The sequence below is a fragment of the Ochlerotatus camptorhynchus genome, unplaced genomic scaffold, assembly GCF_037179485.1.
Source record: "Ochlerotatus camptorhynchus isolate MF236.1 unplaced genomic scaffold, CSIRO-AGI_Acam_v1.1 ptg000213l, whole genome shotgun sequence".
Taxonomy (NCBI): Eukaryota; Metazoa; Arthropoda; class Insecta; order Diptera; family Culicidae; genus Ochlerotatus; species Ochlerotatus camptorhynchus.
The window spans coordinates 6539612-6564431 of NW_027040703.1; the positions used below are offsets into that span (position 1 = coordinate 6539612).

Sequence of the window (24820 nt, forward strand, 5' to 3'; positions counted from 1 at the left end):
AGCGACATAGGTGCACGAATCAAGAAGGCTAGGGCTGCCTTTGCAAGTTTACGAAACGTACGCAGATCCAACCAGATAAGTCAACGCACTCAAATCCGAATTTTCAACTCGAACGTGAAATCTGTGTTGTTATACGCCAGCGAGACGTGGTGTGTATCAGCGGAAAACACTCAAAAACTGAGGTCTTCATCAACCGAGGCCTGCGGTATATAATTCGTGCCTGGTGGCCTCACAACTGGATCTCGACGGCCGAGCTCCATCGTCGATGTCATCAGAAGCCGATAGCAACAGAAATTCGAGAGTGAAAGTGGAGGTGGGTCGGCCACACACTTCGACGGGGCGGAAACGAAATCTGCAAGCAAGCGCTGGATTGGAATCCGGCAGGACATCGCAGCAGAGGCAGACCCAGGGGCTCATGGTGGCGGAGCCTCAATAAGAAAATTAAGCAAGTCGATAGGAATCTGTCAAATGAAAAATGATGCGATGAATAGCAGTTTATGAGCCGACGATATTGTCATAAGGACATTATCCGCTCTTGAGCTTAAACGCAGTGAATTACAAAAGGAATTCCGGAGAAATCCAGGAGAGCTCAGCGTTAAACTTTCCCTGTTAGCTTGAACAATAGTTTCAGGCAATTTCATTTTCAACAGCTGGACATTCTTGTTGGTGGATTCCTTATGCTACTCATGGAAATTCAGCAAAATGTTAAACACTGGGAGAAGCAGAAACAAACGGCGCTACAAGCCGCAATATCAAAACAGCTACAATTGTTTCTGCAAATAAATCCATCCGTTCGGTGGTCATCTTGAATCACCGTTACAATCCGTGCATTCTGTAACACCGGACAGAATTATACAATCCGCAAGAACTTCAGCACCAGTTTTCAGTTGCGTATGAAATTATTGCAGAAAAGTATAACAGTCGGTTTCAGTCCACCGATGATGACATATTGCAACACAAAAATCAGGTTGCTATGTGTATTTGATGTTTATCAACGCGAGGTATTCAGAGCAGCTCAGAGTTACTCAACATTAACTTCGATTTTACTCATGATCAAAAGCTGTCTTGCCCCTTGGGAGAAAGTGTTTTACACTTTTTGTCTAGGAGTGTAGTACGATCGGAAAATACTATCAGCTGTCCCCTTGATCGATGCTGCATAGGATTGTGGAACATGTTGCGCTGCCACTGTATGGGAGATCCATCAACCACCAGAAATGTCAGCGCGATAGTACGATTACAGCCACCGAGCCGAAGACAGTGTAAAAAGGTAGAAAATATCAAGGGGTAATCAACTCTGCACACTGTGCTGAAACACAGCATGGCACACTATTCGGCTCTTTAGGACAAACGTTGACAAGTAGGATACAATCGACATAATATAAAATGGCATCACTGTCGAGAGTTGACGTTTTGCCAATCGTTGCTAAGGTTGACTTCTTTGTTTACTCCATTGGGTTTTACATTGGGTTCGGATTCCAAGGAGCTCACGCCAGCAGAGTTCTTCCACACCATGGTCGGTCGCGTGGGTCGATACAGCAGTCAAGGTAGCCAAAATAGGTTCCCTCCAGCAACGGCTGGTCAAATGCTTGTAAGATCATCCAATGCGACGGTACAGTGCGGACTGTGATCGGCGAACTGAATGGACAAAAATCCTCTGAACGACGACAATATTGTGCTAGCTGCTGGATGTTGACGTAGGACTGCGTCTGTGATTTCAATATGGGGGTACACTTTGTGAAAACCGAGAACGGAACATGAAACAAAATTGTGATGATTTTGAACGTTAATAACTCAGCTGCCCCTGGTCCAATTTCAGAAATTTTAGCACCAATCGATCAGCAATATTTTTACGCAGAAATGCTTTTGACACAAGAAACTATTGAAAAAGTGGTAAATGTCCAGAATTGTCCAAAAGCATCGAATTAACTAATAAATCGACCAATTACGTACATGCATATGCTGCTTTCCCAACACAGTCATCAGAGAATCATTACTAGACGAAACATGTCAATGTAGCATGCTTACTGAGCAGAAGGTCGGGGTTCAATCCCAGGCCCGTCCCCATCCTTGCAATTTTTCACTTTGCCCTATCCTATCCCCACTAGATTTAAATAAAAACAAATTCTGCTTTAACCGATCGCATCACTTACCACATGAATCCTGATTTTAAAGAATTCTCGGTCTTTAGTAATAACCGCACTGTGTAAGTTGATTAGTTCTGAACATTCACGGAGGAGCAACTAAGAAGGTCGGATAACGTTAACTCGATGGCAATCATTCATTGATACCATTGTTGTTGTGATGATAGAAGAGAATAGTAGAAATAGTGCGAAATAGGTTAGTGAAACCATGGTGATCACAAAAGAGGAAATCGATAGAGTATTAGCTTTCACCCTTCTGCTTCTAAGCCCCTTACAGTTGTCGTAAAAGTTCTTGGTGTTCTCCGCTTTTGGTTCTTGAGTTACACTTGCTGGTTGCAATTTTAAGATCAGGATTCACTGTGATGCGATCAGTGAAAGCAGCAGAAATTTCCTTCCCAACTCTCTTGTGTAATCTTTTAATGGCTCTGAAAAGGGCCAGTTTTGTTAGATTTCGACGGAGAAATTAAGAGCGTTTACCACGAATACGACGAGCCAGCTGAATGTTCTTTGGTATAATTGTGACACGCTTGACGTGGATGGCGCACAGGTTGGGATCTTCGAACAGACCGACCAGATAGGCCTCGCTGGATTCCTGCAACGGCCGAGCTCTGGAAGCGCAGATCGGTTTTGAAGTCCTGGGCGATTTTAGGAGAAGCCTTTCCTCCGGTGGACTTACGAGCGGTCTGTCTGGTACGAGCCATTGTGCTTAGTTACGGTGCAGTTACGATGAATCGAACACGTAAGTGAGTAAAAATTTCAACCGCTCGTCGTGGTAATGCGTATCTCCGGTCTGATCTACGAGGCAATCGAGGTGTGCTGAAGGTGTTGCTGGAAAACGTCATTCGTGACGCTGTTACCTACTCTGAAGATGCCAAGCGGAAGACCGTTACCGCAATGTACTTAGTGTACGCTCTGAAGCGTCAGAGACGCACCCTGCATGGTTTCGGAGGTTAAGCTTCGTTCATTTTCCCTTTCTGAAATGCCCCTTTTCAGGACCAATAATTAATTTCAAAAGAGATGGTTTAGGATTTCTACTAAACTTGGCATGAATGAAATTCCTGGAACCAGCAAAATGGTAACAAAGCTTCTAATCCTGAAGTAACTAGGCCAATTCTCTGAGTGCCCATTTCTCGTAGCGAAGTTCGCTGTCTTTCCAATCACCGGGTCAACCCGTGTCCAGCATTAGCAGTAGCGTAAAAAGAAGTATTTATTGTGATCATATCATATGATTGACACAAAACTGCAGGACTGGCTATTCTTTGCTGCATACAGCATAAATATTTAAGTTTTTCTTGACAAAACTCAGGTAATCATGACAGATTCTTATTTTTATTTAATCATCAAGGTTAAACATAGGTAAAAACTAAACCTCAATGACATTTTCGAAAATCCTTGATGCATTTTTCATTTTCACTCATCTAGTCACATAACCAACAAAGCAACTACCCCTATGTTGAAGTAGAACCATCGATCAGCAAAAAGAACCAGCAAAACGGTAGCGACCAAGCTTCTAATCCTGAAGTAACCGGGCCGAGAATCTTCTGAGTGCCCATTTCTCGTAGCGAAATTTAGGTATCCTTCGCTGCGCCTTTCGCACCACCGGGACAACCCGTGTCCAGCAGTAGCCGGGTCGAGACTCTTCCGAGTGCCCATTCGTCGTTGAGGTATCCTTCACTGCGACCTTTCAACCAGTTGCAGCCACCTAGTCAACCCGTGTCCAGCAGCAGCCACGCCGAAACTCTTCCGATCGCCCATTAATCGTATCAAGGTTGAGGTTTCCCTCGCTGCGGCCTTCCAAGTGTCCAATCATTGAACCGAAAAATATGGATCCGGTCCGATGTGCTGATCCAGTTGCCTACACGTCATCATCATCTCCCAAAGGCTTTAAGCCTGTACTTCCATCGGCCCTTTTCAGGGCCACCACCATTTTCCAAAAGAGTTAAGTTTCTGAACATGTCCCAACTAAAATTCATATCAAATAGTTCTTTTCAGGGCAATCATAGTCATACTAAAGAGTATAAACAGAAAGAACCCCGCTCAAATTCCTATTCCTTCACAAAACACAAGCTCCTGCTGCAGTTAACAAATAACATTTATTATATAAGACCACGTAGTCCTACGTCACCATTGCGTACAACCCCATAGGGCTGTCCCTTGTAGTTTTTGTTTTGTTCTACAAGGTTGTTATGCAGAACGAACGAAAAAGAAAAAAAAAATACCACATCATAGGCGATGGAAAATCTATACCGCGTAAACGACACACGGAAGTTCTATGAGAAGCTAAATAGTTCGCGCAAAGGCTTCGTGCCGCAAGCCGATATGTGCAAGGACTTGGACGGTAACCTTCTCACGAACGAGTGTGAGGTGATTGAGAGGTGGAAGCAGTACTATGACGAGAATCTCAACGGTGAAGCAGCAGAAAACGAAGGTGCCACGGACCTTGGAGCACGCGCAGAAGGCGACAGGCTACCGGCCGCTGATCTTCAAGAAGTTGAGGAGGAGATCGGTCGGCTGAAGAACAACAAAGTAACTGGTGTAGATCAACTACCAAGTGAGCTATTAAAATACGGTGGGGAAGAGCTGGCCTGCACTGGGTAATTGCCAAGATGTGAGGAGATATTACCGGAGGAGTGGATGGAAGGTGTCATATACCCAATCTACAAAACGGACGACAAGTTGGATTGCTGCTGAGCGCTGCCTACAAGGTACTGTCCCAAACTCTATGCCGCCGCCTGTCACCATTTGCAAGAGAGTTCGTGGGGCAACACCAGGCGGGATTCATGGGTGCCCGCGCTACCACGGACCAAATTTTCGCGATTCGGCAGGTTTTGCAGAAATGCCACGAATACAACGTGCCCACACATCATTTGTTCATCGATTTCAAATCCGCATACAACACAATCGATCGAGATCAGCTATGGCAGATTATGCACGAGTACGGATTTTCGGATAAACTGACGCGATTGGTCAAGGCGACGACAGATCGAGTGACACTCTCGAGTCCCTTTGAATCTCGGCAGGGAATCGTGCCTACTTTGGACTCCGGAGGACGCTCCGGTCGAATAAAATTCGCCGCCGCACGAAGTTGGCTATCTACAAGATGCTGATTAGACCGGTGGTCCTCTACGGCCACGAGATCTGGACTATGCTCGTGGAGGACCCTTGGTGTTTTCGAACGGAATGTGTTGAGTACCATCTACGGTAGAGTGCAGATGGATGACGGAACGTGGAGGAGGCGAATGAACCACGAATTGCACCAGCTGCTGGGAGAACCATCCATCGTCCACATTGCAAAAATTAGGTGTCTACGGTGGGCTGGGCACGTCGTAAGAATGCCGCACGACGACCCAGTGAAAATCGTTCTCGAAAGTGACCCAACAGGAACAAGAAGAAGAGACGCTCAGCAGGGAAGGTGGATCGACAACATAGAAGGCGACCTGCGGACCCTTCGCAGGCTACGAGGCTGGCGAAATGTGGCCATGGATAGAGTAGAGGGGAGACGACTTCTTCGGACAGCAGAGGACAACTAGGCCTTAACCTGATTGGTAAGGTAAGTAAGGCTACTTCGAGTATTTGGGTTCAATCCCAGCCGAGATCGGTGGGATTTTTATGAGGCATAAAAATCTCTGGTCACGTCTTCCTTCGGAAGGGAAGTAAAGCCTTCGGTCCCGGCCCATGTGTAATTGAATGGGTGCAATATCCTACGCAGGTGTGGCAGCTGCCATCCTGCACATTCGATTGCCGTCAATGGGTGGCAATCGATGTCCGTCGGTGATTGGCACTAGATTGCGGAACAGAAACCGACATTAAATAAAGGAATGAATAAGAAGAAGAAGAAGAAGAAGAAGAAGAACAGTGTTTGCAGTTAAGCTGTTTACGGCCCACGCGATTCTGTGTTCAATGTTTGGTAAAACCGGAATACTTGGTTCTACCAAGTCCCACTCTCACCTCCCTCACCCGGCATTCTGAACGGTTTTCTGGCTTCAGTCGTGTTTCCTCTGTTGGTAAAGTCACCGAATAATGACACAGTCATTAGCACCACGCCACTGGCTACTGGCAGCCCAACCCCAGCCGACGCCGACGAAGGTGCGGTGTGGTAACAATAATGGCTTGCAACTTACAGACCTGGAGGGACAACAGAAAACGGCTTACGACGACACCTTCCTACATACGAATGGAGCAAGAAAATACGGCACTTCTTGTTTGTGCAATGAAGCGCCCCCGGAAGGTTGTCCCCTGCTCGGTGTTTTCGGTAATAATTGTTGTGATTTTTCGTTTGATTCCCTTTTTCTCACTGAATTTACAAATAGAACGGAAGCAGCTAGCGCTAGTCGGTAATCGTTGGCCGTCCAATTAGAATGTTATTTTATTGGCTCATGCCAGGCTATTTTCAACAGAGGAAAACTTTAAGGAAATGAAAAGCATCTGTTTTTAATCAATTGTCGAACCATAGAAAGCGATTTTTTTTGGGAAGTGATCAAGAGAGGTTAACTAAATATCGTAGAACATGACAGGTAGAATCGACCACAAACTTCTCCACAGGTCATTAAGGCCAATTCGTTTCATACAACTGCCCATGTCAAAATACTTGGGGAGGCTTAATTGTCGTCGTTTGATATGACTTTAATTGATGCTTTTGCCTTGTCCCTGCGCCAATTTCGGACCCACTTGGGTCGGGCATTTCTATTCCTAACGCTCCCTGCTCTTCGGGCAGCACTGCAGGGATTACGTGCAGGATATTTTATCTCCTCCATCGGAACCAAGCAGCATGTGAGATTTTCGTTTATTTTATTTGGGATTCGTGGACACACTCGTCCTCCGTTTGGAATTAGTGCTCAGCAGGAGCACGGATGAGCGGCCACAGTGTGGTCTACAAGTTATGATTCACCACATTGGTGGCGGCAGCTTGGGTATCCTTTTTAATTAAACTCGAAATAAGCAAAGTTTCGCACGCAAGCAGAGGAGAACGGATTTCGAGTAGGTTCTTGTATGGTTTGTTTTCCGTTGCGTGTCATGTCACGGTAATTTTCCGTGCGACAAGCTATGTTGTCATATCGAATAAACTGTCTTGACTTCCAAATGGCTCCGGTAATGCAAACATCGATTAGGAGTGATTGATGGATATTTAAGGGTTTTAATAATTCGTTTGAATCGACCCAAGATTTTGTAGGAAAAAAAATGTCATGGCGGCTGGTTCACTAATCCTTTTGATATGCTAAGTCAAATCTCTCATATGGATACAGAGTTACGAGAACTCAAATTTGTAGCCAAAATAGCTTTCATTTCGGGGTTGTGAAATTTGAGGAGAATAGGGTTAACTACCCCATTCCAGGCCTATTAAGCACGACTCGCACTTTAGTCTTTCTTAATCTAGCGTAGTTTAGCACCAAACGGGATGTTATTATTACTGATGGCCAGGCATGGAAAATCATTTGCATTCATTTACGTTCATTTGCCTCTAACTTTTTTCATCAACAGCATTCCGCAAAATGATGTATATAGCTTTTGTAAGTTTTGTTATTAGCTACAACTTTTGTTAACATGTCAAATCCGTATCTATGATGCATGACGAGAGCGAACAGAAGCCACTACTGTTTTTCAGTGAATGTAAAATACATTCACTGAAAAACAGTAACAAGTTCTGCCCGCTCTAGTTCATGATGCATACACTAGTAAAAATCCACACATAACTAATAGAAAATTTCTATAAAATATTAAGCATAATATTCATTTGGCTACACATAATTAGATATCATGGAACAAAACACATACACATTATGTGTCATATAAACAGTATGTGTGATCACATATAGAGATGATATGGCAAGTGAGATTTATGTGTCTGGCATATAGAAACTATATCATAAATTTAATTGCAAAAATCTATGTGTGGAACACATGGAAACAATCATTGACTTTTTCTCAGTGTAAGAGATACAGATTTAAGTTATGATCAATTGTTGTAGCTAATACCTACAAAAGCTATGTACATCATTTTGCGGAAAGCTGTTGATGAAAAAAGCTAGAGGCAAATGAATGTAAATGAATGTATGCAATGAATGTAAATGATTTTCCATGACTGCGATGGCTTCCAAATTTATTGACCTTTTCGTACGTACCGTAATATTTGATAAAGGAGTAGGAAGTAGGCCGCGCTGCTAAATTGACGTCTTTTTGTTATGCTACGTGATTTTTTCATGTGAAATTAAATTCGGAAGCGGAATTTTAAAAATTGTGTAGTGAAATTAAAAGTGGATTGCGTAACGGAGACAGCAGTTTGTTCCAGCCGACGCTAACACACAGCTAAGTTATTTTAAATAAAATAACTGATGCTCCAAATACGCGTCAATCAAGAATTCTACTTCTGCTTGATTTAATGTTTCAATACATTCAGTGATTTATTAGCATCGATAATTTATTGAGGCGGGACTTATCGTGTGTGGAAATAGCTTCGGAATGCTTGCGTTCTTGAAATGGGCTAGAGCTGTCACCATCTAATTCAAGCTTCTTGCTGTCATAAGACATGATTGCAGTGAGATTTTATCCATAATGCCACTACCAGACAGTGGAATGTCGTCCAAAAACATACCTGCTGATAAGTAGTAGTTTCTAGTGAAAGAAATGATCTCCATCACATCACTAAACATAATCACGAGCAGTGACGAGGAACTGCATCCCAAACCCCATGATAAACAAGGAGTGGATGAATCCAAAGAAACTTTTAAGCGCAAAAGAATCATTACCAACATAGGAGAAAATTCGGTAAGATCCTTCTATTGCATTACTTTATGATTCTTCAATATTGTACAAATATTTACACATTACACACAACTACACATAGTAACTCGGAGCGTTTGGTACGGCATGTCCACGCATCCTTCCACCCCTGTAGAAACAAATTGCTGATATATTATTGGCTAACACTGCTTCTTGACGCCAAACTCGGCCTACGGATTCTAAACTCGGCCTAACGCATTGAAACGCTATTGAAACGCCAATGAATTCCCTTCGGCCTACCGGATGAAGAAAAAGATTGATTCAGTCAGAGCACTTCATTTGTATTTAAGAATATTGGGTGCAAACATTCATATCACGCGATCTTATTGACTTCGTTCGGTAGCATTTGAACTAAAGTATCGTACCAATTTATTTATTTATTTGTTTATTTGTTTAATTTAATTTATTTATTTATTTATTTATTTATTGGATTTATTTGATGTTTTCTGCTTGATAGACCCAAAATGGGCGCTTAGGCTGAAGTAGTTCTCTACCCTATTGCTTGATTTGTTTACCGATTACCTATGAAGTTAAACATTCATCCTTCGGCCAGTGTTGTCAAATTGTTTAAGACTTATCGGTTAAAAGGTTTTATAAAATAAATGCTGATCGGTATTTACTGTTTTAATTAAGTTTGTATTTTACGGATTTCAAAAGCAAACATTTAAAATTTTGGACTAAAAACAGCCGTGCGGATCTATTTGCTTTTTGCTGAAGGAAGTGTTACTACTACCTACAAAGTTGCAAATACTCATTTAAGCTAAAACAATGTTTTTTTAAAGTATGCAATAATTAGATGCTATGATCATATTTTGAATTGGTAAGATACAAGAAGAGGTTGCAAAGAATGTGTTTGACATATTAAACCTGTTTATTTCACTTCATGAGAGTCACAATCAGCGATTTTTCACACACTCACTCACTCACTCACTTACTCCGCGATCAGCAAATCGCAGATTGTGACTCATAGAAAGCAAAATTTACAGGTTTTATGTTTCAAACGCATACTTTGTAACCTCTTCTTGTAAGTTACAAGTAAAACATGCCATCATACCATCTTTTGGTTTTATTATTCCGAAAAACATTATTTTAGCTGAAATGAGTCTTTGCAACCTTGACTACCTAAAGCTACAACAAATTTAAACAGCACTTTTCAGTACTCAACCTTTAAAATTTCTACCTTGTTCAACTTTTATTCCTCTACGATCCTTGTTTGGACCCTACCTGAGGTAATTCTTCTTGAATATCGATTTGGGAAATTCCTCTTTGATCCTTCAGATTTTTATAGCAATCTGCTTGGAAGTCGATTTGGTTAAAAATTTACTGCCGCCATGGTGCCTAAGCTCCCTTAGCTCAGTCGGTAAAGGCGCAGCTACAAAGCAAGACCATGCTGGAGGTGGCAACTTATGTTAAAAACTAAAATCTGAATCTCTTTTGCATGATGAAAAAGAGCTGACAGAACATATTATTGTTTTTCAGTGAATGCAATTTACATTCACTGAAAAACAATGGTGGGTTCTTATCGGTCTGATTCATCATGCATAAGAGATACAGATTTGAGTTGTTAACAAAAGATGTAGCTAATATCAAAGCCTACAAAAGCTTTGAACACTACTTTACGGAATTTTGTTGATGGAAAAAGTTAGAGGCACATGAATGTAAATGAATGCATGAAATGAATGTAAATGATTTTCCATCCCTGCTCACGGATGATGAGAATGATCCATCATCCAAGAAAAATTCTAGTAAACTTTCCCGGCTTAATACCAAGAAGGAAAAGATTTCCCCTATTGTGATAACCACTTCCGATTTCCATGCTCTTCGCATGGAACTTTTGAACTTCATGAAAGTTAAGTTTTCACCACAAATTTGACGTCGGGGTGAATGCCGTGTATTGGCTGAAACCTTGGACGGATTTAAATGCCTTCTCAAGTATCTTACTGAGAAGAAGCACACATTTTTTACTTACGACACCAAAACTGAACGTGTGTTCAAGGTTGTCATAAAAGGACTGCCCAGTGGTGAATCCCTGGATCAGATCAAAGATGAACTGGCAATATTTCTTGGAGTTGTGCCACTCCAAGTAATCAAAATGAAAATGAAATCCCGTCCTGGCGATTCGCGCAACGGGATATCTAATGATTTTTATTTAGTACACTTGAAGTCTAGTGAACTAAACAACCTTAAGGCCTTGGAAAAAGCTAGCCTTATGCTCCATGTCCGAGTGAAGTGGGAACACTTCAAGAAGACTGGAGGAAATTTCCAATACCTCACTCAGTGCCGTAAGTGCCAGGGATGGGGCCACGGTACCAAAAATTGCTACATGCCAGCTAAATGCATGAATTGTGGTGATTCCTCTCACGCAAAGGACGACTGTCCTGTGAAGGAAGATCCTAAGAAATTTAAATGTTCAAATAGTGGTTAAAACCATGTTTTGGGAATGTAAGACTCGTAAAGCGACCCTACAATCTCGTTCTAAGCGACAGGTAGAAAACGCTCCACGTTTCCGAACAGGTACAAATTCCTCTGCTGTTAACAACGGTCAACGAGGAACAAATTCTACATTTGTACCCGTAAGTACAAATATCACCCTTGTTTCAAATTTTTCATCTATACCTTCTCCCCTCGCTGCTAGCATTGTTTAGCGAGTAAATGGAGCTAACTATGTTGCTATTGCAACGGGTAGAAATCAAAATACTAACCAACGTAATTCTAACGAAAATTTTGAAAATTTTGACTTAGGTAGCATTACTGCTCCTAAAATGGAATTTTTACAGAAATCATTAATTGGCATGATTACTGATGCTTAAAACTAACTCCATGTTTGATGCTATTTAAACTGGAGTAAAATTTGCGAACAACATGACAATATTGTTTGAAATTCAGTAATTGATTTTAAATCATAAAATATTTTAAATTGGAATGCTCGATTTCTTAAAGATAATGAAGACGAGCTATATAACTTTTTGAAAGTTCATAACATGCATATTGCCGTAATAACTGAAACGTTCCTTAAACCTGACCATAAGGTTAAGAAGGACGCAAATTATTTGATTTATAGAAATGATCGTCTTGATGGTTGACATCATTGTTCATAGCTGCCTATTTTCCATTCCAATGCACAGGCCAGCAAAAGAATGTTCTCAAGGGTGACCTTCAGAAACTTAGGTCTAAATTCTTCATTTTTGGTGATATTAATGCAAAACACCGCTCATGGAATAATGCTCAAAGCAATTTCAATGGTAATATTCTGTTTGATGATTGCTATACAGGTTATTACACTATTCAATTTTCCAAACAGCCCAACATGCTTTTCTTCAGCAAAAAATCCCTCAACTATTGATTTGGTCTGAACTGATTCATGTCAACTTTGTAGCCAATTGGTTACCCATGCTGACTTCGGTTCTGATCACCTTCCAGTAACTTTTGAAATATCCCAAGAAATAATTTCTAATCCCAACAGCTTTACTTTCAATTACCATAGGGCTGATTGGGAGCAATATCGAACATTTATGGAGTATAACTTCGATCCAAACATTCCTTTGCAAACCAAAGATGAAATTTATTATGCTCTTGAATTTCTGACTACTTCTATAATTGAATCAAGAGCTGCCTCAGTACCAAAATTCGAGGTTTAATTCGATCCAATTATAATAGATGACGATTTTCAGCTCTTGATCCGTCATAAAAATGTCCGTAGGAGACAATATCAAAGAAGTCGCGATCCTGCCATGAAAGTTATCTGGCTGGATTTGCAAATAAAAAATTAAAAAGCGATTTTCTGCCATAAGGAATAAAACTTTTGAAAATAATGTTTCTGAATTAGATACGAGTTCCAAACCCTTTTGGAAACTCACAAATTTTTTGAAAAAACCTCAAAAGCCTATTCCAGCGCTTAAAGAAGGTGGTAAAATTTTGATCACAAATTTTGAAAAAGCTCAGAGACTTGCCAAGCAATTCGAGAGTTCCCATAATTTCAGTTTGGGTCTTACTAGTCCTATTGAGAATCAGGTTGCTCGGAATTATCAGAATATTTTCTCTCGTGAAAATATTTTTGATGATTCCTGGGGGACTGATTTGGACGAAGTAAGGTCTATAACTAAAAAGTTTCAAACTATGAAAGCTCCAGGTGATGATGGAATTTTCTATACCTCAAAAAAAACTCCCTACCTTGTCTTTCTTGGTAAAATTATTTAACAGATGTTTCCATTTGGCATACTTTCCTGATAAATGGAAAAATACGAAAGTTTTTCCAATTTTGAAGCCGCATAGAATCCAGCTAGAGCTTCTAGCTACCGCCCAATAAGTTTGCTTTGTTCAATAAGTAAACTTTTTGGAAAGATAATTTTAAATAGAATGATGCTTCACATCAATACGAACTAAATTTTTGCAGATGAGCAGTTTGGATTTCGCCATGGGCATTCAACTACTCATCAATTCTTAAGATTTACCAACCTAATTCGTTCAAACAAATCTGAAGGCTGCTCAACTGGAGTTGCTCTTCTAGACATAGAAAAAGCATTCGACAGTGTTTGGCATGAAGGTTTGATTGCTAAATTGAAAAAGTTTAATTTCCACTCTGCAGGTAAATGATCAAAATTCCAAATCTTTTATACTTTTTTATGTAAATTTGTAGCCCCTTCTATTGAGATAATTCGGCAAGGTATTTTATTTGGCATAATGCTCTTAATAGGAGGGGCTTCAAATTTGCACCAAAATGCATAAAGATTGGCATGTTCAGTGCTTGGTATCAACATTCGGCGACTGTGTTGGGGAAACCACTTTACCCATCACGGAAACGCCTCTTTTTTTGATGACAAAATTACGCATTTACGTGAACAAAACGCACGGAATTTTTATTTTATTCAATACATAAAAAAGCTACCCAGGAATCAATACGATAGGCGTGTGCTGCTGTGTATATTCGGTATATTCCACCTCACCATCTAACTTAGTTTCCAATTCCTCCCGGAACGTTATTTTGGCTTCCCTCGGAAGCTTCTTCTGGCTTGCTTCGCTTGAAAGGTTTTTCCATCTTCTCCCGACAGTTTTGTTCAGCGCCCCCGGAATATTGTGCTTATTTTCCTACAAGATTCAACCGATTCTCACTGGAAAATTCTATCGACATCCCGTAGAACTCTCTTTTTTACAGATTTGTGTTCAACTTCTCCTTGAACTTTCTTTTGATTGTCCCGAAAACCCTTTGGCTTCCTCCGGAAGAAGCTACCGACTTTCTTAAAAAAAATTTCCAAACTACCTCAGAAAGTTACATTCAGCGTCTTCAGGAAATTTCTTCCATTTTCTCCAGGAAGTTCCTTTAACCCTGTGAACCCTAACTTTTTCTGCTGTAATGTAATGATGTTATGCAGTCATTTTTATGTTGGGTTGATATATAACCCCGCCGGGTTCCCCTATGGGTCCCCTTTTTTTCTGGACACCACCTTCCGGGATCCCCTCCATCATTCATTTGCTGCTTGCTTCTCTACCCATTCCAATCGACAGAATTTTTCAAAACATTTTGAAAGCGTTTTTACAACGCTCCAAACTTCTCAGGTGAGTGTGACTATTGTCGGCAGCCTCTTTTTCTTCGGCAACCTATCCATTAGAACTGCGTGTTAACCAGCTGTTCTATTATCGGCAACTCGAAATCAACCCCATTTTGTAGTGCGTATGCTTTATTTGAAGAAAAATGTAGCATTACTGGATTACTCGATCGTTCAAATATAATCAGATTGAAGCTGAAAGGCTAAACAATCGTTTGGACATATTCAGGGAAGTGCGTTGATGGTAAAACATAGTGAAATTAACGTTTAAATTTAGGTTGCCGAAAACAGTCAATGGGTGCCGAAGCCAACATTTACCCTAATAGAACTTTTTAAAAGTGCGATATGGAAAAACGGTAGAAGACAATGAACAAATAGTTTGGCTTTCCCATAGCAATTCCCTTATATACTTCAAATGGTTTGTGCCAAGTCAGGTTTTTTTTCCAAACGTGCTTTTAATAGCGCACATTTTTACTATGGACTAGATTTAAAAATGTTTCCCAATCAATCGAATTATACTTCTCATTCACTCAATCAAAGCACACATTTCAACTCACCTCTCCAGAATATACAGAGCTCACACTTTGTTATGAGAGTTTGAACAAACAACGCGTTCTTATTCAAGCTTGAATCCATTGATAAAGACGTAGAATCGTAGAAAAGGAAAATGCCCAAATGCTAGCCACAAAACCATTTAGAGAAATATGTCGGCAGGAACGAAGCTAAAATCGCATAGAACCAATCAAAAGGGAAAACGAAATCGCCGTAGAGTGAGTCAGCGCACACACCACGTACCACGCTTCTTTTACCCCGTTATTAGGTTAGAGGGTAATATGCTGGAGATGGACCTAAAGCAATCTGGTAAAAAGGATTAAACTATGAAACAACATAAAATCATATCACCATTCAAAATCGTTCCAATATTTAAAAATATAATAACACGAACCAACAAACACATGTTAGAAATAACAACAACGACAACAATAACAACAGCATCAACAACAACAGAGGTAGGGAAAGTTATGTTTAAAGATAAATGGTTAAAGATAGACAACGAGAGAGGTGAAAAAGGTAGACAGACATATTTCTATTTGTATTGGTTAAAAAAAAAAAACTAGCACACAAAAATCGCTCAGTCGCTCGGCGTCGAGGCGAAATTTATTCATAAACCCAAAATAGAGTGCACTGATGATGATTGTTGTCGATAGATCGCCGACGGTTGGCTTTCATGCAGACATTTTGAGTTCCCCTTCTTTTCTCGATTCAATTTTCGATGGTTGGCATATTTTCACCTCGAATGCGCACAGATTGCTATCGCCCGATCGCTGATGTTATTATTATTTTACTATCATCGAGTTGTGTGCCCCTCTCCCTGCCCCCTCCGTGCACACTACGGGGACGAGATGAAATATTAGTCCCGATTCCTCGGTGTGTATTATATTTTTATGCAGTTATCCATGAAACTGTATGCATCGGGGAGCGGGGGTTGGTTTATGCAGAGTTCTGGCTAGCCAAATTTCACTCTGTATTAGAATCACGACGACCCCGACTCGACGAGCGCTCGACTGGTGTGGGTTGGAAAATTGAATTTTTAGTCAGCTGTTTGCAGCTTGAGGTAATTGGCAGGAGAAGGGCACAATCAAGCGAACCTATGCCGTGGATGGGCTTGGAATTGGATGTGATGTTATACTGATGTTTTTTTTTGTTGGTGAAAGAATTCAATTTCAAATTCGGTGGATCAATGAGATGATGCAGTTTAAACTGTTGTTTTGATGAATTAAATTTTATGCAGGCTTCACTGAGGTTTTAGAGCTTTTCTCTTGCATGGTATTTGTATCACTTTTTCGTGGTACGTTACGGGATGTAAGATCTACCACTGATTCATAGTACTGAGGGGAACAGGAATTTTCAGAAATCAAAGGAACACATCTTATTGTACTTGTTACTTGTTATGCCTTGTTGATTGTGATTAGACTCAACTTTGTCTACCGAGGATGATCTTGAAACAAGGAAAAATGAGTTAGTTATGTGATTCCTAATCTTCTATTCGTTGATCCCTAGTTTGAAGTGGTGGGGTTGTGTTATGACTAGGGGTCTGATGCATGGTCATTATCGGTATCATTGCTTAATTTGGTTGCTAAGGAATCCAATTTTGACTGATAAAGGGGTGCGCTTTTCGAGAGTGTAAATAGCGAGACCTTTCAATTAGAATCGATTCATTGCGATGAAGGCTGTATTAAAACTGAATACTCATAATTTCTCAATAGTGATGGAGTAATACGACATGCACTAAACTAAGGACACGGGATATACTACAATAGATCAAATAACTGGTCGCAGTACTTTTATGTCCCGAACAGAGGAAAAAAATGTGGTATTTAATACATTTTAGGCAACACAACTTGTGATCTTGTGACGCTCACCACTAGACTGATGCAAAATTTGAAATTTTCACTCCACAGTGCTCAAACGGTTCTAAATTGGGCCCTGATTAGCCTCCCAAAATTTGAACTCATTTAGTGAGAAACTGACTTGGCACAAACCATTTCAAGTTTATATGGGAATTACTATGGAGAAGCCATTATTTCGATTCATATGTATTTTAAAATTCACCAGTTCACTCTACTATAGAAAATTATAGCTGAGCTTCTTGAAAATTTTCACAGCTACAACTTTGTTGAAAACCAGTTTTCGATCAAATTTAACAATACAGTTGCTTAATCTTATGGCAAGATCAATCTCTCAAACAATTAATAACTATTTAATTTGAAGTTTGGCTGAAAAACGATTTTCTGCAAAGTTGTAGCTGATAAAAATTCCCATAAGAATAGCAATAGAACTTGTTAACAGTACAATATGGAAAAAGGCTAGAAGACAATGAACAAAAAGTTTGGTTTTCCTGTAGTAATTTCCATATGAACTTCAAATGGTTTGTGCCAAGTCAGTTTCTTATCAAATGAGATTAAACTTTCGGAGGCTAATCAGGACCCGATTTGAAACCGTTTAAACACTTTTGCATCAGTCTACTCACCACCATAAGAGCTCTAGTGAAGAAGAAAACGTGTGCCATAATATTGAAATGCCTTGATCGATCACGTGGTTGATGAATAATTTGTTTCATCAGTTTTCAAAATCCTAAGCTTTCGCTTTTGAATAATATATGTTCACCATTCTAGTCAAATATTTGCCGAGATGTGAATTAGTAGTATAACATATTTTAAATTTATTACCACTCATTTATCAGTCGCTGTCCATCCATCCATTGGCTATGTTTTACATTCCGGAAAACCGCAAACATTCCAACCAATACGTGTCCCATGTGCCGCATTTCCACACAAAAGAATAAATATGCCAACCATTGAACCATTGAACCGCCCTCTCCCAGGGCTACCCGTAAATTTTCACTACCCAAACGAAACGCAATCTATTAGTTTAAACTATCAACCGCACAAAACACAATGCACATTCGCATGCAAAAGCCGCCCGGGTAATAAATTTCGCCCCGAACTATTGAGAGCGTAATACAACGGCGACAAGTATTCAATTAATTAGCGATGTCATTTGCCCTCGCGCTTTTCTAGGGACCCTCTTCGGTCCGGTGTGTGTCGCTCGAACTGAGAAATTTTTAATTAATATTTTTTTCGTCGCCTCAACTCCTACATAGGCTCAATAAAAAAAAAATCCAAATCCGTAGTGCGCTGCAGGGCAAATGACGACCGCCCGGATCGGATGATGTTGGTTGCTGTGTGTCCTTCTCACCATGCAAAAATTCGACAGACCAACCAATCAACTAACCAACATCATCCGTGCATATATTTTTGAACATTTTATTTTGGTTATGCTATGTGAGTTGTTGGAAATAACAATGGAAAAACTTGCCTTTATTAAAAATGATATCGTTATGAATATTGAAAATATAAACATTCCACCTAATCCGTATAAATGCAGTGTTCGTCGACCGGTTCTATCCATTAGTGGTATTGATACGAGTGTCATCACAACCTGCACGTTTTGCGGGAGGAAAAGGGGGAGAGAAGAAAAGAGAGAAAAATCAATTGATAAATGTTGAATTGAAATTGAAATGTATGAGTTGGACTGGTTGTTGAGGTTATGTAAGGTCAGGTGGAATCCAGTTCGCTGCCAGTTGTACCTCACACCGATGCATATGAACGATCGGTGAAAGTTGATTGAAATGGCCATGCCATTGATGGCGCTAGGGTGGTTCACAGTTGATCATTTGGGAATCGTAGAAAACATGTTCACATCTTCTCGCATATTTATGGTACCGTAAAACGGATGAGTTTTGATTTTGTTAATTAATTTATTTGATAAGGCTCCATCAAATTAGCTGAGGCTGTGAACCATTTGCGTCGTAACATTTATCTCGTGGTTAAAAGTGACACTTCGAAAGTTATTTTCTATGTTCGAAAATCGCCTTGCTGTCGATCGACCGGTTTTCGAGCCACGGTTGTCAAAATTTAACTTCTTGTCTGTCAGAAATAACCATGCTCGGATAGCAGGGTTAATCGATAACTATTTTTTCCTTGATTTGTTTCCGTCGATCTTGTTTTCCGTGCTGAGCACCAACGCTACCGACGCCAGGGAGGCAGCTCCCACAATTGGACCCTACATATCGACCCATCAACTCATGAGCCGGGGACCAACGGCTTTACTTCCCTTGCGAAGGAAGTAATCGATAACTTTCCATCTGTCAAATTTTAACCAAGAGTTAAAAAAAAATCGAGAAATGGTTCAGAGGATTCTTGTTCATTATTCTAAACATCGCAAAACTATAGTCAAAAACTACAGCACAACAAACACTTTATCTTTCGCTATCCAATAAGCCTCCTCCACCAGAATGGTATTCGCTTCCAGTGGTTTCATTGCATGACAGTATTGCCAACGAGGGGCAGAGCGCTTCCATTGCAGCAATGGACGCAAAACGTAGTCATCACTACCACACTTATCACGAAACGGTTGCTTTCCAAAGTCGACGACGCATCGACCGAAAGAACTGCTGTTGAAGAACAATGAAGAGAACCACACAATGGTTGCTACCGAGTAAACAGACGATCGCCTGACACCAGAGATGCCAGATTTTTTTCTATGCAATTCCGTAGACTTATTCAAATCTACGGATTACTACGGATTTTTTTAGTTGAAGGTATTTTTTTTTAGTTCTAAGGTGATATTTTACGTTGAATGGTAAATCGTTTAACTTAACTTTTTAAAAACTACTATGGACAGCCCTCTGGGGTTGTACGCAATGGTGACGTCAGACTCCGTGTTCTTATATAATAAATGTTATTTGTTAACTGCAGCAGGACTTGTGTTTTGTGTAGGAATAGGAATTTGAGCGGGGACAACAGAGGAACTGTTTATACTCTTTAGTATGACTATGATTGCCCTGAAAAGAAGCTTTTGATATGAATTTTAGTTGGGACATGTTCAGAAATTTAACTCTTTTGGAAAATCTTGGTGGCCCAGAAAAGGGCCGATGGTAGTACAAGCATGAATACCATGATACTGTTGCACCTGTAATTTTTGGCATACTTTCACTGATTGCTTCCCGGGTGTTCCTTGGTTAGCCATAGCAAGATGTGCGCGTGAGGACTTCCACGGTGCTGAAATTCAATCGTATCATCCAGCTTGTTGAAGTACACACAGCACGTGACTGGATCATCATTGACCAGAGTTGCTCTTTGTAGTGCAGTCAATTACTGGATAGGATCTGTTAAGTAATTGCCATGCATTGTGTCCTTCTGACAATCGATGTAGGAGATTCAACAAATGGAGCCACTTCATCTCATTTGCACTAAGTGTGAGGAACATCGTAGGCTTTCCCAATTGTCGCATCATGGTGAAAAAATTTCTCTACCTTTGTTGCCAACACTTTACTGAATTCGGTATTGATTTGAGGAAGGATAGATTTCGCTCAATGCACTGCTCCATGAATAAGGCGGTTCTTAAGGTTGACACGTGTAATGTTAGCGGTCCCCGTGCACTTAAAAGTGCATTTCAAGCTTTCGAAAACTCTAAGGCGAAGAACTTTCATTGACATATAACAACAAATGTTGTGGTTTGACCACACGCCTGTCTTAACGACAAATTTTACTGGATGCCATCATGAAATATGGCTTGAATTTCCTTAGATGGCCGAAACATATGGCAGGAAAAGCTATCTCTTCTTCGTGCTCGTCATATATTAATGATAGATGAATCCTGTTTTGTGCGGGAGCGATGTCCAGGCATTTTTCCTTATTCCAAAGGAGCGTTTCCTGTTGCCCAAGCAGCAATTCTGTCTCATTATCCACGGCAATTATTTCCAGCTCAATTTGAGGATCCACTGTAGGGGTTTCAAGACCATCTATGGCGATCTGATCAATTGTGATCCCTTAGCGGCAGTACAGTGGTGTCGTAATCTAATAAGAAAGCCACGTTTTAACCGTAGTTTTCTTTATAAAACGGACAAGTACGACGACTTATGGAAGGCCTGATCATCATCGAGCTGATGGGGAAGAGAGCGTCGTCTCTCTTACACAACGCAAACGGTAGAACAAAATTCGAGCAAAAAAATAATAAATATCATATAACTATCATCCCAACTAACAATTTTCACAATGTAACCGCTTTACTCATTTCATTTATAAAGCCTAGATACGATATGAGACAACCTTTACTCAACGTCTATACAAGCAAATCTGGTGAACTTAATCAGCTACTTATGGCTGTTGGGACGGTAGGAACAAGCTCTTATTGCACTTCCATTTACGCTTCTAAACAGCTGTTATCCTGCTGTTTAGTTGTGTGCGAACTTGAATGGCGTCCGACGCTATTTGGCTGCCAAGATATTGGAAACTTTCGACCTTCTCCACTGCTTGTCCCGCTACCGTAAAGTTGGAAGGGTTGCCCGTGTTGATATCCAACGATTTGGTCTTGTTGATGTTGATGGTGAGACACGCCGCAGAGGAGCGTTCGGCTAGGTCATTGAGCTTACTCTGCATATCAGAGCGCCGTAGTGCTAGTAGAGCAACATCATCAGCCAAATCGAAGTCGTTGAGATGCTCCATGGTGATAGGTTGCCAAAGCAGCCCACGGTTCGGTACACGGTCAATTGCACCTACCATGATCTCGTCGATTACGATGAGAAACAGTAGCGGTGATAGTATACATCATCCGAAAGGAGCCCCAATGGGAAACCCCCTATCCTCCTTCTTGTGTGAACTTTTCATGGCCAACATGGAGACAATCCTAAAGGAGAAAGGACTATTACCAATTCGTGGGTGGAGGTTTGTTGACGATATCTTCAGCGTAGTTAAACGGGAAGCCCTTCCATAAATTTTACATGAGTTCAACCGAATTCACAAACATATCAAATTCACTCACGAGGCAGAAAAAGACGGGAAACTCGCATCTCTCGATCTTCTAGTCATCAGGGAATCGTCATCATCCTCCTCGCTTGAATACGAAATTTACAGGAAACCAACAAGCACCAAAAGAGTTATCCCCTATACTTCCAACCATTAGTTCCAGCAGAAAATGGCCGCCTTTCACCACATGATTCATCAAGTGCAGACTCTTCCACTCAGCGATACAGGAAAGGTTAAGGAATTTCAGTACATCTTCGAAACAGCAAGACTCAACCGATACAAGGAGACCACAATCCTGGCAATCATCGATAAAAAAGCGAGAATTCTACAATGGAGATTATTTACAACGAGTGTCCGTTCCATTTGATCAAGATATTACTTGTAAGCTAAGACCACAGTTAAAATAATTCGAATTAGATTTAGTTTTCACCAGTAGACATAATCAGATGAAATCATTGTTAGGATCCACTAAAAACCCAGTTAATGTTTAAGGTAAAGCAGGTGTATATAAAATAAGCTGTAATCATTGTAACAAAGCATATGTAGGACAAACCAAGAGAACTTTCGCAACTAGATTTAAAGAACATATAGTGGAGGTTAATAAGGCCAAAAAGCAAGAGGAAAAAGGCCTAACATATGATTTCAAATCAAAGGTTGCAGAACACTTCTTCACCAACTATCGACGGAGGACATCATGATTTTACGGACCGTATCTACACCATGGAAATTGGATGTTGCAGAAAGCCTCAAGCCGAGATCAACAAACAACGTAATCCAACTTTACTCAACAGGGATCAAGGAAACGGACACACATGGCTTTTCAAGTTACTACCTAGGACACATCAGCGAGTAAGCAGCGGAGTACCTTTTCCTACAGGAAATTAAATTTAAGTTTACCTAGTTTCTAAGTGAAAATGTACCTGTGTTAATATATATTCGGTAAATGCGATGCTTTTCTTCAGTCGAGTATTAGTACAAGACACTGAAGAAGTCTGCACATTGCACATTGTAGACGAAATACGCGTATCTGTCAAGGATAAGCAAATACGGTAGTGGAATTAAATGGAAATTACTAATCTTTCTCTCTCTCTCTCTCATTATAAAAAAAAAATGATGTTGTCGAATCGATTCTAAAACTGAATATTAGATCCTCGAAAATATCGAAAGAAAAAAAAAATCGTTTCTAGGAAAATCGATTCTTTTTTTTTGTTTGAATAACGCTTTATAATCTACTATTAGACGAAATATTCCTCTTCCTGCTGTTTTGGTGTATGTGTGTGAGGATTTATTTGTATAAAACCAGTTGGCAAAAGCAATTACAATCTACATATTTAAATATTGACACCGAATTATTAAGAAATATTGCGAATATTTAGATTATTCAACTTCAACTCCATATCTGAGCTTCCAAAATCTTCAATAGGTATTTAAACTCACCGTTCCAATGTTTGTTTTTTGCATCAAGGAGTGTGTGTGTGTGTTTTTTTTTTTACAGACAAAATCAGCTGGACGAATTAGAAAGAATGGGTCCAAAATAAAAAGCAACAAATAAATAAAGCCCAAGATTGAAAGGGTGTTTGGCAAAATTTGAGGACGATGAAATTAAAATCGCTTAAGTTTAAATAAAGACATATTTTTGGGATAGTGAAATACCATTTTATTTATCATTGTTTAATCTGATTTAGTAAGAATTCAATGATAACATTTCATTCAACAACAAAAACATAAAAAAAGCTCGGTGATTTTATTTTCTCCTTTAGTAATTTAGGCGCTTTGTTTTTTTTTGTAAATGCCTTATAAAATAAATTTAAATGAGTAAAAATCGATATCAACTTTGAAAAATCAATTCTGTCAAACTTCGAACAGAAAAAGATCAGATGAAAAAATAATCGATTTTTCGAGGCAAATTAATTGATTCTGTAAAAATCGCATCGACATCGCCCATTCCTAAATATAGCATTATCCTTCTACCACTCCGATCGAGCTGTGTTGCAGTGAGAGCCTGTCGTGGTAGCTGTAGCAAGCGCTTTGCCTGTATCGTCGGTTGCTTTATGTGTTTGGATTCGCTGATAGCCATGACAACATGAAAATGTGATTTAGTTCAGTATTACATTTCGACTATAAAAAAAAACCGTTTTCGATTTTAGAACCACCCTGCAGCTCCAAACCTTTGTCTCAATTTCGGTACAACGAGCAGGAACAGCTTTCCATTTGTTTGACGGGAAGTATTGTTTTGCGGTTTGATGAGTTTTGTTTTTTTCTTCTATCCGCCGCTTGAATCAAATGAGCTATGTATTGGGAATTGATGTCAGTTATGTGAGTGTTTGTGTGCGTGTGGTTTGGAATGTGTCCCGTTTAATGTTTGTGTTCATTTTCATTTTTCGCATATGAACTGATCATTTACCATTATTGCACCGATTCCTATTGTGGCAAATTTAGCACTTTCCTCCGTTAGACCTGAGCTCATGAAGAGCGATGTTGAGTAGTAGAATACCTGTGTTTCCCGAGGGTGGGAGCGGGGAAGAAAATTGAAAATAGCTGTTAGTGATTTGTGGTGGCAGATTGTGAAATGATGGTGAAAATTTAATAGCTAATGACGCGCATCCATTCAAGGTTGTTTAGAGTTTTCTGCTTTAATAGATCACAACAGTGTACTTGTTTCTACATCGTTGATCTGATAATTGTAATGCTCCTTGATTGGAGGTAATTTGCCGTGTTGTCACTGGATGATTAACCATGTGAGTCAGAGCAAAAGAAAACAAATTGTGTTTCATGGAGACGCGTGGTGCTGCACTTACGGCATTAATTCCACTAAACTGCTGACTCAGCTGCATCACAATTCCGATCATGAGTGGCGCCCGCAGCGTCGGCGAGCATATCAGTTCCATCGTCGATATGCTACTTTCCGATTGCTGCGCGCGCTCCTCGGCACGCATCTCTTCGATGTCTTCCTCTACCTGATTGGACGCCCTCAACCGCCGAAGGGCTG

The 24820-nt window shown here is 40.2% G+C and overlaps 1 protein-coding gene across 11 annotated transcripts in view; it reads right to left on the reverse strand.

Annotated features, from left to right (window-relative positions):
• The window catches only part of Glut1 (Glucose transporter 1), a 317829-nt gene that overhangs the window by 129389 nt on the left and 163620 nt on the right, over positions 1-24820 (reverse strand). For all 11 annotated transcript variants that reach the window (XM_065224653.1, XM_065224649.1, XM_065224648.1 and 8 more), the window contains 3 exons: positions 24630-24817; positions 24236-24325; positions 18341-18463 (listed from right to left, as the gene is read on the reverse strand). In XM_065224653.1, the coding sequence (XP_065080725.1) occupies positions 18341-18463; positions 24236-24325; positions 24630-24817 (401 nt within the window). The remainder of the gene's footprint in view (positions 1-18340; positions 18464-24235; positions 24326-24629; positions 24818-24820) is intronic.